Source organism: Lates calcarifer, linkage group LG20, assembly GCF_001640805.2.
Source record: "Lates calcarifer isolate ASB-BC8 linkage group LG20, TLL_Latcal_v3, whole genome shotgun sequence".
Classification (NCBI taxonomy): domain Eukaryota; kingdom Metazoa; phylum Chordata; class Actinopteri; family Centropomidae; genus Lates; species Lates calcarifer.
In genome coordinates, this window is record NC_066852.1 from 854,228 (window position 1) to 868,303 (window position 14,076).

The 14,076-nt window shown below is 42.7% G+C and overlaps 1 protein-coding gene across 1 annotated transcript in view; it reads right to left on the reverse strand.

Annotated features, from left to right (window-relative positions):
- Positions 1-14,076, reverse strand: part of sgcd (sarcoglycan, delta (dystrophin-associated glycoprotein)) — a 92,731-nt gene that overhangs the window by 66,226 nt on the left and 12,429 nt on the right. The window contains exon 2 of the mRNA XM_018700559.2: positions 6,286-6,471. Coding sequence (XP_018556075.1) covers positions 6,286-6,471 — 186 coding nt within the window. The remainder of the gene's footprint in view (positions 1-6,285; positions 6,472-14,076) is intronic.

Genomic DNA, 14,076 nt, shown 5'->3' on the forward strand with positions numbered 1-14,076 from the left:
GCGTCGACACCGCTTAGGCCCCTCCTGGGACGGGGGGTTAGGCGGACGCTCTTGGCTCAGCGGCCCGGGGTGGAGCTGCTGCAAACCTGCTCCTGCGGGCTCCGGCTCTGTGTCCCAGGAGCAGTGATCCGTATCACGCAGTCACAACAGTTCACCTCACTTCACTTTAAGTGCAGGCTCCAGTGGGAATACCAGGTACAGAAAATGGAAAGTGTTTTGTGTTTTTCAGCCCTCCCTCCCCTTTATTAATCTCTCCCTGGCAGCAGGGAGCAGGCAGACTGTCCCTGGTCCTGTGTCCTGTTAAAGTGCTCTGCACTAACAAAGTTAACTCCTATCTGTTAGCATAATGGTGTTTTGTAAGTCAACTGACTGTAAAGAGTGGACACAGAATGATTCATGTCTGAAAGTACCAGAAAAGTCTCCTAAATGTCTTTAATTATATTATATAGATTCAGAGCCTGAACCATCCTCTGACATTTACTTAATGTTTCCTTTCTGAGATTAAATGAACTCTGTCATCAATTCCAATTTCTACCAAAAAGGTTTTGAGTAAAAGTTTGGAGCCACTTTCCTGGAAAGTCCTGGATGGTTCCCACAGAACAGATGAGGGAGTTTATCTTTATCTGAGGTTAGTCTTCACTGTTGAAGCCTGCTGACTGTGTGAAAACAGCTCTGATGGAGTATAACTCTCACCTCTTACTGTACGCTGTTGAAACAGGCGGCGTAGCATGAGCAGCACGTTAGCGGAGCAGCTGCTGTGGTGCACCATCTGTGTGTACACAGGATGTTCAGGCACTGAGTTGTAGGTCACCTGTGTTTCAGGAGCTCTCAGAGCACAATATATAATCTGTGTAGTTACAGATGGAAAACACAGATAAAGAGCAGCTCACACCCTCTTCCCTCAGCTTTATTCATGGACCCAGTCCAGACTGTCTGAGTGGTGAAAGCCCCCTCTCCTCCCCAGTAAATAAATCCATGAATCAGTAAATAAATAAACAAAAGATAAGATTATTTCTGAGGGATGAAATGTTGCTTTTGACTTATTACGTTTTCTGGTCCAGGTTTTGGATAGAGGGCAGAGGAGGTTCAGCTAATCAAGAAGAGCGCTGACACTCAAATGCTAACAACACTGAACTCTCTCCGTTACATCAGCTCCTTCCTCCCTGCAGGCCACTTTTTTTGGCTGGCAAATAGGCTTGGTTCACTGGAGTGGAAGGACCTGGACAGGAGGGCAGCTAATACATCACTCCCCCGTTTTACTCATTACCACACCGGCTCTGGACCGCCATGTACATGAGGTGCAGCCACTTTAATCTGTCTCAATCTGAGAGCCGGCGGCTGTCTGTGCTGCTACAACAGGTCTATCTGACATGATGGGAGGCTGGCAGTGCAGCTGTATGAGCTGATCTGAGGCAGAATCCTCACCCACACCACAACTGGAAACTCATGTGGAGGTTTCTGCTGCAAGCCTGTTTCTATCGTGTTATTTACTGTACTTTATGGCTGCTGCACCACTAAGACCAACATGGAAAGAACTGGGAACAGGGAACACCAGCTGCACTGACACTGTTGTTCTTGATAACCTAATGAAAAACATGAAGTAGGTGGCTGGTCCTAATTAAGACTGATCCTAACTGGGGGCATGTTAACTCTTAATGTTCTATGCTATGGAAATTCCATTAACTTTTAATGACTTTTCTACCCTGAGGTCTCCCTACTTTCTGACCCTGACTCTGCTATTGCTTTAGCCTTGAGAGCTTCACTTCACATTACACATACTGTGATATGACAACACAATCTGCTCATTATTTTCCTCATTAATCCCTTTGTCTCAAAGTCCAAGGTCACAATAACAGTCCACAGTCCAGAAGGTGTTCCATTTATAATAATGTCAAACAGAGAACAGTGAAATTAAGAGGCTGACATTGGCTTTTTTTTTAGATTTTTTTTTTGCTTGAAAATCTATGTAAACCATCAATAAATTATCAAAACAGTTGCAGATTATTTTTCTGATGGTTGCAGCTGTACACGCTCAGTGATTTATGAGTCTGCACTCTTATTGTCTCCTGCTGTTTTAGCAGCTTCTGAGCACTTTTTAAAATCACTTTTGGCCACAGCTGAACAGTAAGCTGGGGATGTAGAGCCATCTTTGACTAGCAAGACAACATATTTGAATTTTTACAGTAATGCAGACCATATTGTAAGTTGGTTAAAAAATGTCCAGCTTTTATTTATAAAGGAGAAACGGAGGTCTAGCAGAACGACTCACAGGTCAAACCGAACAGATTAGATCTGCACACACCTCTATAATTCCTCCTGCATGCTCATGCCATCTGTTATGTTCAGGATTCTTTCGTCTCTTCGTGCTTGTGTGTGTCCATCTGTGTGTTACCATCAGGGATTCACACGCGTGTCCTTCTGAATGTCTGAGTTTACCGAATGAATATTTAATGTGCAAGTGTAGCATGACCTGAATGATCCTTCATGGTAAAACTCATATGGATGCACTTGTGTATAGGTATGTGTGTGTTTCACACATGGGTTTGAACACAGAAACTTCTTTAAAAGTACACACTGACTGTGTATGACTTATCTGTGTATTTGTGCAGGTGCTTGTTTGTGTGCTCGTGTGTGTGTGCTGCAAAGTACCGACAATTATATCAACTGATTAGCTGTTGACCGGCACTAATGCAAGTTTTCGAGGAGCCATTAGCAGAGCAGCAAACTCTCAAGTTGGACTTGACACACATTTACATAATGGCTCAAAACACAAGAGGAGAGCACGGCCTCTGATGGAGAAAATGTCACAATATGTGTCAACATGTCTGTTTCTGTTCTAACAACCTGCAGCTGCATAAAGAAAATCTGATTATCTGACAGACGGCTGCACTTATCTCCACAAGAGGAGTGTGTGTTTGTGGTTACACACTGGAAAACTGGGTCTGACAACTGAGAGCGTGATTGGTTTCAGGCTTCTGGTTGCAGAACTTTGTCAGCTGTCAAGCAGCAACATTTTAACTGGGTCATGGAATACTGTACTAATGTTTGTTCCCAAACCACTGGAACATTTTGTTGCCTTTGCCGGGCTGGTGGCTCAACAGGCTGCGAACTGAAGCTTAACCCCAACCCAGAGGAAACAAAGTAACAACAGTGTGCAGTGTAACTAAGGACCAGAGCCTGGTTAGTTAGACGTGTTTCTGTAGATGAGAGCGGCTGTTGACCAAGGCCAGCACAGAAAGCTACAGCAGTCTGAATGAGGTGAGACAGTAGCAGTGGAAGATCATCTTTAAAAAAGACACATAAAATGATGATGCTGATATTCACATTAATTCCACTGCAAAAACTCTCATTATGCTTTATCTGCACCAGTGAGGTCAGAGGTCAAAGAGAGGGAGAATCTTTTGCTGATAGACATTTAAGCAGATGAATGTGTGCCAGTGTTAAATTCAGATTTTAAAAAACAATTAAAAGTGCATACATTTGTGCACATTACACACACACACACACACACACACACACACACAGTGAGATCACAATAAGATTTACATGGGTTCACCTTAGTTCAAAGCCTTTTCATAGCACACACACATATTTCTTAACAATCACCTCCCACACTAACAAACACCACTCTACCTTGATGTCCACAGCTTGTCTGTATTTCGTTCCTCACACTCGTCTCTGTAATTGCAGTCAGTGTTCATTTTTCATCTCTTCTTGACCTCGACCACCACCTGCCTTCCTTCTCCACCTCCTACTCTCCCAAACTGCTTGACTTTAGCTGAATCCAGGTGTAATTCTCTCATTATCTGCTGATCTCATGTACATTCATGGATTTTCTAGTGGCTTATTAGAAAAATATTTCAATGGGAAGGTTTCTGGATTTAGAATTAATTCAGAAGATAATGAAACATCCCATAAGCACTTCCTGCTCTGTTGGGTGTTGCATCCAAAACTATTTTTAACAAGGACAATTCAACGCAGGTGCCTCTATGAGAAGGTTGATCTTTGTTGAACTTAGGTATGATCATTTGTGCCAACAGCAGCGATGTTTATACTTTAGACGTCTGAGAGGTCGCTCACGCTGTCTGAGTCTGAAACACTTAAACATTTCTCCTCGAGCCTCTGGTTCTGCAAACAGCCACACTAGCAGCTCTGTGAGGCAGTGTGCTTTAAGATAAATGCAAACATCAGTAAGCTTCCATGCTCACAACGACTGTGCTAACATGCTAATGTTTTGATGGGAATAGATTGGACATATTGAGAATTCGACCTGATGCTGGAGGGAAAGTCAGGTGATCGTTACGTACCATGTGAACAGAGTTGAGGAGGGCGGAGCTAGAAGAGGAAGGAGGTGTCTCTCTTCTTCCATTCCAGACTAATCTGCCACATTTCTGTTTCTCCTATTCCATAATCTGCAGGCCGACACATTAAAAACATTCTAACGCCCCGAGTGCAGCGCTCTGTCAGAACACACAGCTCAGCATCAGAGAAAGTGCTCACTGATTTATGTAGATCTCATATTAAAGCCTCACTGTGAAGCAGACCTCATGTATTATTCACAGCAACGGCCACGTGCATGTGTTTTTATGTGCTATACGTGTGTGTGTGTGTGTGTGTGTGTGTGTCGTACTCTGTTGCATCTGTGTCTGACTCATCACAGGCACAGTGGATTACTAAGCAGGGAGAGAGACAGAGTGTGAAGCAGACAGGTTCAGACAGACAGGGACAGTAAGGAAATGTCAAAATGAAAGTAGGCAGAGGACAGTCAGACTCTGAGTTCGTCTTAGAGGCTTTCAGAGAGGCAGCACTTCTGATGTGGATGAAGCGTGGAATAATTTGATCATCATATGCTGATACTTTAATGTAATAGTCCATGTTATTTTTATAGAGGTAAATGCCTATTTTGCTGTTTTATTGCTCATGAACTGACTGATTAAACTGACTGTATCCCCAGTTCATAAAATCTCAGACACCTGGGACCAGATGGATGAAGGATGTGTATGGACAAAAAAACACATGCACACACTGCATAACTGAAGCTTACGTTCATTTAAGATGTTAACCAGTTTCACTTTGTTAATGGCAATTTGCATTTCACACATATGACTATCATAAACCTACCTTTGATTAATTACTGTTGTTTATTGTGTTTCTTACTTTGGAGGCTGTGGATTATGTTTATAAGGCTCTATGAATAAGACAGTGCTGAATGTGCTCGGTGTAAAGAACAACCCAGTACAGTAGTGATGGCCATGCATCACAAACAGAGACTAAATATAGAAATAAATGCATGAGTGAATCTATTCTGTGATCCTCAGTTAAAATGGTTTGTATCTGAGCTTCCCAGCTCCAAGCATCTGTTTGGTTTTGGTGTGATGTGGTATCACGGCGTGGCTCCGAGGAGAGGAGGAGGGTGACTGTTTCAGAGTCGAGGTTTTATCCCTCAGTTCACTTGGACTAAATGCACGACGATGGAGAGAACAAAGGTGTTTGTTTCTTCTTCTTCTTTCAAAATGGAGACAAGCAGCAGCAGAGGAGGAGGAGGAGGAGAAGTTGTAATGAAGACATGGAAATAATTTCCCCATGTTTGCACACTTGGAAACATATATACACAGTGGGATTGTAGTTTAATAATAAATAGTTATATTGGCTGAAAGACCATGAAATTCATTGATCTTAAAAATTTCAACATGGTATTTCCCTGGAAACACATCCAAGAGGCAGTAAAGTTCTCATCATGCTCTATCTCCAGTCAACATACAGCAACCACAGGACCCAATCTGCAGCTCTAACACAAACAATGTGGAAATGCAATGTATGAAGACCACAAACAGCCACTAAGAAAACCACAACTGACTTTCACACATAGATCCCAACAGCAGCAGACGGCCCTGACACATGACATCAGTGTGGACCAGATGACTTTGAGTACGGGGTTTAAATGTGATCTGGTGGTTGAAGCATTAAAGATAGAGATGTGACTTTGTGGACTCAGGGTCATTTTTAACATGAAGTTATGAGTAGAGCACTTCAAATATTCATTGTAGAAGGGTTCATGTCTCTTTATACCTGATGCTGGTCGCACTAACCCCTCAGCTTCTCTCCCAGGAAAGTATTTGAAAAGGTTTTTAGGCAAAGACAATGAGAAATTATTTATAAAAATGTTTACATTAGTAAAAAATAGAACCAAAATCACTTTACTTTAAAATTACAACTTCACTTAATCCATACAAACACACACACGTGTTCAGATCCCATGGCAAATCAAAGAAGCAGGTGACTTACTATGGTGAAGTTCATGACCTTGAGGATCCAGATAGTTAGCGCCAAGTTGATCAGGATCAGAATCATCAGCAGCAGGACGAAGAAGTAAAGGCAGCGTTTCCTCCAGCCGTATATTCCCACTTTGTACACTTGTGGTTTCTCTGAACTCTGGACATTGTTCCTATGAGTGCACTGTTCTTGGGTCATCTGAGGGGAGACAGAGAGAAGAGAGAACCAATGAGGATCTTACTTACCGAGCTTTCAGACAGGTTTGCACAGACAGCTTTATCAGTTTGTACAGCTCGTACTGGACGACTGGGCAGTCATGAACTGTTGCACTTTTTTTTCCCCTGTGGGCTGTTGTTCCATCACAGACAACACTACAGGGCATTTGCATTAAGCTAAAGCTACATTATTTGCATTGATTTTTGCCACCTGTTGGCAGCAGAACAAGCTGTAAACACAACATTTTAAAGTTGTTCTAGGCAAACATGTCCAATTTACACATCCAGCAAACACGGAGCAACATGCTCAGTCATTAGGAACTGTGTTTGTGTTGACCTTATATTCACTCCTCTTTTGATTTGGTCAGCACCAACTCCTGGCTCTAAGGCTGTTAGATGTTCCACTATGTCCATCAGCCATTTGGTGCTGGGCAGGTAGCACACAGTGGGTTTATCAGAGCTTGTTAGCTGAAAACAGCTGCCTCGTTGCTGGAAGCAAAGCCGGTGAGAGGAGTTTGTGGGCTGAAAAACTCAAAGTGCTGATCCAAATTAGACGAGTAGGTTTTAAATGCTCTAAAGCTTTTTTCCCTGCTTATCGTAGCTTTGGCTCTTTGTACCTTTAATGCTTCTGTGCCCTTGCATAGCATGTTCCCCCCCTAAAAAAGCTTCTTATCTCTTTGTAGCTGCATGTATGAACAGGAGGTTAGAGACAGAAAACAATCAAAGAATGTTTGATTGATTATTAATTAAACACATAGTTCAAATGACATGACAAGATCATTTGAAAACTATTAATAATCAACCACTGCAGCTTCTATGTTGACTGAATATGATGCTGGTGGGATGGATTCTGGTCAGCAAACAACAGATGTCATGGTGATACGACATGAGACTTGCAGGTTGGAGCCTGTGAATTGTAGGTAGCAACAGTTTATTCTGTCTTTGTGAGCTGGCTGTTACACTGCACCCAGTGGACCTCCATGATGGAGCTGGTCACGCTCGCTCAGAGATTCGAAAGTAATGATAAGGTAAGAGATCTCATCTCAGCATTAGTACAAATAACATGCCATAAACATTCCTCACACATACTCCACTCTGCAATACCGTCTGCTGAACCACTGACCAGCCACTCCGTTCTGGCACAATGAAAGACAGTTTAGTTAGCAATCGCATTGATTGATTGCCCCATAAGTGGTCTATTACTCTATTACACCCCCTCTGCCCCATTGATGTGCTGATAGCGTCGATTAATGATGATTCTAATTGTCTGCCTGTGAAGACGAGGAGGCATTGTTCACTTCATGCACCATAATAATGGCCTAATAACTCTGTGGAAAAATACTATTTACTGTCCTCTGTGCTTTGGAGTGCGCGCCTCAGACCACCAAAGCCAATCGCTTTTGACAACCACACACATTACCCTCTAACTGAAACAAATGGCGTAAGAGAGGGCCCCGGTGAGAAAGTGCTGAAAGCTACAGAGGAGACTCCAAAGCCCCAGTCAGCAAAAACAGGGAAATCTCATTGTGTATGGTCAGATTTTCATTTTTGTGTGATGTGTGTGTGTTGTGAGATGAAAAGGCGTATCTGTGTGATGTCTAGGCTGATAGAAAAGATGGAAATCAATGCTGGGAGAGTAAACAAAGCTGCTCTCACCAGCCTCAAGCATGGCTGTGCTTTTTCCTGGATAAGTTCATAACAAACCCAACAAAACAAAAAAACATCAGGTTCATTAGCGTCCTTTAGAGGCTACAGTTTTCATTATGCTCTGCATTATGAAGTCTCAGACTGAACCAACCACATCACAGTGACTTGGCGTTAAGTTTGAGCCATATGCTTTAATATACGCGTTTATATATGCTTTCATTTTTTGTGGCATTTCTTCCTCCTACAGTCCACAGACATGCAGCAACCATGAACATTTACATGCAATTTCACTGCAAAAGCTGGATCCAAGTGAACATGTCATATATATATATATATATATATATATATATATATATATATATATATATAATTTCACAATCAATCAGCCCCCCCTGAAGTATCTGGGACTGACGTTACAGTTTAAAGCAGTACCAGCTAGCTCAAATTGAATGTTTAGTTCAGACTTATTCAAACACAAACACAATGACAAACAGCTGTATGAACTCAGGCTGTTTGATCAGCTCTTTGGCAAAATCCTCATGGAGAGCCGCGGTCTGTGAGAGGGGATTAATAACGTGCCTGATCCTGCATCACACTTTCTTTTCTGTTTCCTTGTGCGAGCACCTGCCACAGCACAGAGCGTCCAAATATGGCTGTGAGTCATGGCAGACACACTGTGCTCGCCCTGGAACAAACCACTGTCCTGTCCAATCACCAGTTTGAACAGGATCCAGTTCAGCCGACAGGGCTACTCTGACATTTGTTTACACCAAGAAGCTTGATTATGAAAAACCACACACAAGATACTCTGACAGGCAGCTTTTCCATTTCCTCTCTCTAGATTTGTTTCTTGTTTCTTTTCTCTCGTGTGGTGTGACAGGCTCAGATAACTGACCCTGAAGCTGATATGGGACTAAAACTTCAAAATGAAACAGATCACGTCAGAAACATTTGGTAAGCTTATAGAGGCATGAAAAATGAAAAAGTCACACAACACTTAAGACTGGAGACAGTTAAAAAAAAAAACAATGAATGAATTACTAACGTGCAAAGAAAAACCGAGAGAGGTGATTCATTGTAAAACCTCTGTCATGTTGGTAAATATTTGGACATTTCTCATGTATATTTAACTTTTCTAGCAGCATTCTTTAAACTTGGAGGAAGCATGTTTCCTTTAAGGTCTGTAACAGTATGACTAAGCATCTACCCTGATAAACTCTAATCAAAAATCCAAACACGAGAACAAATTGATAATAGTTTTCAAAGTTTTATAAATGTGCTCATTGCTTGATTTGGTTTCTTGCTCTTACACACATACTGTATTACATTATGGATCTGCTCCCCTCACAAAGTGTATCGCAAATCAAATAAATGTACTGCAGTAATGAAATATAACTCCTCTTTGCTCTGTACTTTCTACAGTCACTGTTCATGCACAGAGAGTACTGATAGCTTTCCAATACGCTCTTAGGCTACAGGCTGACTGAGAAAAGAAAATGGTGCTTGGTTACAAGCTAAATAATGGCCACTCTCATAAGAGTGGAGGTGTGTGTGTTAAGAAAGCAGAGTTTAAGAGAAGGAGAGGAAGAAAATAAGTGGCAAATTGGAGGCAAATCAAATCATTGGCCTTTGAGTCTTTTTCCCTCCACTGCTGCTGTCCAATGGTGCCTTTTGTTCAGCCAACTATTCATTCAGAGAGCCTGAAGAAAACCCAGCGGTCCAAAAACAAAGTCTGTCTCTGATTAGAGAGAGAAATGAGGTTTTACAAAATGTTACTGGTTATTCCTGCTGCCAAATAGCCAGGCAGCTCCCCATTAGGACTTTTATAGACAACATGTGGATCGGTACCAGGACCCGATGGATACGCCATTACTGGGCGTCGTACGCCTCCAAATGTATGAATACACAAAATGGCCGACAGCCAGAGGGCGTTTATTGGCCGTTGCAATGTGTGGGTAAACAGGCATGCAGAGAAATGATCGGCTGACTGAAAACATTTACTCAACAGTTGACTGACTTCTGGTTTAGGGTGACTGAACACAATCTGCAGTAGCTAAAGACAGAGGCTACATGCTAAGAGTTAGAGCATGCCTCTCTCCTGCTCTGTATGTGGTTTTCTTTAATGTACTGATCAGGTCGCTACTGCCCTGAACTGCTCCCCACCACTCCTCACTTACTGTGAACTGTCCTGTTCCTTCGTCTGGAGAGCCCCTAGAGCTATTCTTTTTTTTAATCGTATGGTTGAGGCAGCAGAAGCTCAGCACAAGTTTTATTTTTCCCTTTATAGCCCTCAACAACAACAGCAGCATCAGTATCAGTGATGCAGTGCAGGCCTGTGGAGGCAGAGAGCAGAAGAAATCTGACGAAACTCTGATGAAACCTGCTTCTTCACTGAACCAGCCACATGGTGTTTATCTAAACATCAGCATGTTCACAGGATGTATAGAGCAGAGACCTCATTTCTAATACAATATGCATCGAAACTTCTTTGCTAACATTTATAAACATATTCAACTGATGTTTAAAGCTACAGCTGCTGCTGCTGCTGCGACTACACCACACCCAATCAATAATCTGTATTTATACAACAGTTTCCAAAAAGAATTATAGAAAGTGTGGACATTTACGTTACAGAGCTTCTATAATACTGTTACATGACTGAAGACAGTACTTTATGACTGTACGGCTGTATCTTTGGGTTTGCTGTCAAGCTGCAGAAAGGATCTGGGACCTCCCTGATGGTACTGCGTGATGGATAAAGATCTGCCCGTACTTCTCACAGCACTACAGAGACCATTAACTCTGACCAAACCCCCATCTCCACCTGCAGAGATGCCACCCCAAACCTCCCAGGAACCTTCAGCATCATTCACTGTTGCCTGCAGACCGTTAACCTTGTAGCACTCTCCAGCCCTACGGCGAACAAACTGCCTTCTGTCGGAGCCAAATACTTCAAAGTTTGACTCATCAGTCTGGAGCACGCACTGCCATATTTCTGCACCTTAGTCCTTGTGTTTTCGTGTATAGGTGAGTCACTTGGCTCTGGTCCAAAGTCTGAGGAATGGCATTTTTGGCAGCGAGTCTTCCATAAAGAAAACTTCTAGACACTGTCGATGGGTGTGCTGGTTTCTCATCGGTTTCTGCCACTTCTGAGCTGATGGTGCTGCTGGACATCTTCAGGTTTATGTCCCATATGACCCATTTTTTTGTGCTTGGCCTGGGACAGCACATCTGGAAACACCTGTCGCCTGCAGGAATTCTACCTTGTGTCTTGTTGCTTGTCTCACCTTTTTAATTTGGCTCTTACATTCCGGTTATTATCAACAGCTGTCTCTGTTTCAGTTAATGTTAAAGTTCTTATTTTCTTTAACAGTGTACAAATATCTCTCATGTTGAAAACAGTGCTGTGGGTCTCTCGAATAAACAAAACATGAATTTCAGAGGTTTGGGGGTTTGGAGGCTGAGGCCGATCAGAACTGAGAGGCCTATTTGATCTGACATGAAGTAGAGTCACTTTAGCCTTTTTTATTTGTTTACTCACATTCAGCAATGACAAACTACATATTTTTTCAGACGGAAATAGGATCAGACTGGTCCTTTAATGTTCCTGCACCAGTGTCACTGAGATAAATGCTTGTGTATTTATCGCACTTGGTATCGCACTTTTGACCCTTATTCTGAAGTGCACCAGCAGCTCTGCCTTTTGTCCCACTTTGTTGCTCCTCATTAACACTGAGGCCACATTCTCAGCACAGCGCCCCATTGTTGCGTGCTGCAGCTGTTAACTGGCCCATTACAGATGAGACAAGTGCAGTTAATACTTACAGATACTGAAAAGGTCACAGAATAACAGTAAACAGTTTAACGAGAGGTCCGACCTGCTCGGGATCTGACAAAGCTGCCTCTCAGTGATTAAAACAAAAAAGAGAAAAGAATAAGAAAACCATCAGTGTTACTGGTTCATTGTGCTGTGCAGACGTGAAGCCAGGCCTGGAGCTAAGCTTGACTGGAGGGGATAATGAATACTTAAACAGCTGAGTAACTCTGGGCTCTTTCTTTTCCTTTTAATCTGGTATACACACATGTAGAGAGGTTTTTTCTTTCTGTTGTGTTGGTGGCTTTAGTGTGCGTCTGTAGGCAGATATGACTGAACTGCAGGTTTACAGTGATGAGAGACGAGCCACATCTCTTACTGTATCTGCTAATTAATACAAGTTTTATAACACACTCAGTTTCTTCCATTAAGGAAGAGCATTAAAGGTGGGGGGTGATTCACTTGCTTCCTGATCTAAGATGTAGGTATTTCTTACTTGCCTGTTTTTATGTTCAAGGTATTTGGCCACAGCGTAATCGTCTGCTGTACTCTGCTTTATCCTCGTTTTCTCCAAAATGAAATCCGAGCTGAAGGCTTGTTGTTTGGACACAGTGGAGGAGATGAGAGGTGAGTGAACGACGACACGCTGCTGCTCTTTTCCACCGCGGCTGCTCGTTAATTGAAAGAGCATCATTCTGCTGCCAGCGTGTTCTCTCTCTGCTCAGGTCCACACCTTAGACTGGCTCTCATTACCCTCAGGTCTAATCTGGACCTGGTCTGACTGTACTGAGGGTTCCTAATGCAGAACAAGGTGGGACTCAGGTCTCACACTGTTGCACTTGATACAGACAGAAAGTGAAGCAGACACAGCGATGTGTCTCTGACTCGTCTGAATTACCTTTGTTCCACTTGATTCAATAATTAAGTAGAAGCAGTGAAATAATCAAAGATTTAATGAAACTCTGTTCCAAAAAAAGGCAGTTTAGAAGAACAACAAACACGTCAGCTTTCCAGACAACCATCACAGACAAGAAAACTGTTTTAGTGTGATTTGGGTGGTGACCCTGCTAAATGTGCCACTTTCAGAGAATACCATGAATTTAATTCCATAGACTCAGTATTATAAATCACTCGTAACTGTGGTAACATCATTGTCAGCTAAAGTGTCCTCTGACATGTTTCATTCACACCACAAAGAAAAGACTCTCACCACACATCTACCTTTTTACTGCTAAGCCTGAGAACCCTGAGGTGATACTTCACAAGTATAATTAACTTAATCTTTAATGTCACCAGAGCTAACAGGCTCTCTGTTAGCATGACTTTATTATCTGCTAAAAGGTTTAATCAGAGACTGGGATTTAAAGCGTAGAGAAGCAGGGAGGACGTCATCGCAGCAAAGCAGAGCAAAATACACCTGAAGACATCACTTTCAGCCGGAGAGACACAAGTGTCAGCTGAGTGTGAGACAAGTGGGAGTGACGCTGCCAAGCTTAGAGTCTGGATCGGCACCCTGTGGTGATTAAGATGCGTTGGACTTCAACCAGGCAGAACACAAAACCCTCCAGAGCTTAGTCAGACAGGCAGGGACGGGGGAGACGAACAGAGTTTATGCAGAGGGAGGGTAGGGGAGGTAGTTGGCAGGGAGTTGAAGAATGAGGCGAAGAAGAAACAGGAAGTGTTCACAGACAGTACTGATAGGAACACACTTCCTCTTTGCAGTGTAAAGAGTCCCCACAACATCACACCACCACCATCAGCCTGGGCCGTTCAGACCAGTGAACCACCTACGTCTACACGTAATATGTTGAGTTTGTAAAGTGGTGAATAGTAAGAATCCTGTGTCCCTGGTTACAGGACATTTCTGTGCCTACACTAAAATGACACATTATCACATGACATATTTACCCCGACCAAAAACAAAAGTGGAATATCTTCAAACTGCTGCAGGCTAATTTAATGGAAACACTACAGCTAGGAAAGAGATGGAGAGCTGAAAGTGGGAGGGAGGAAGAAACAGAAAGAGACCTAATGTTTGGGTGAGAGAGAGAGAGAGATGTAGAGAGTCCTCTTAGATCAGACCCAGCACAGTGACAGGTCAGCGCTGTGCGCCTCGCCTTTATCCCA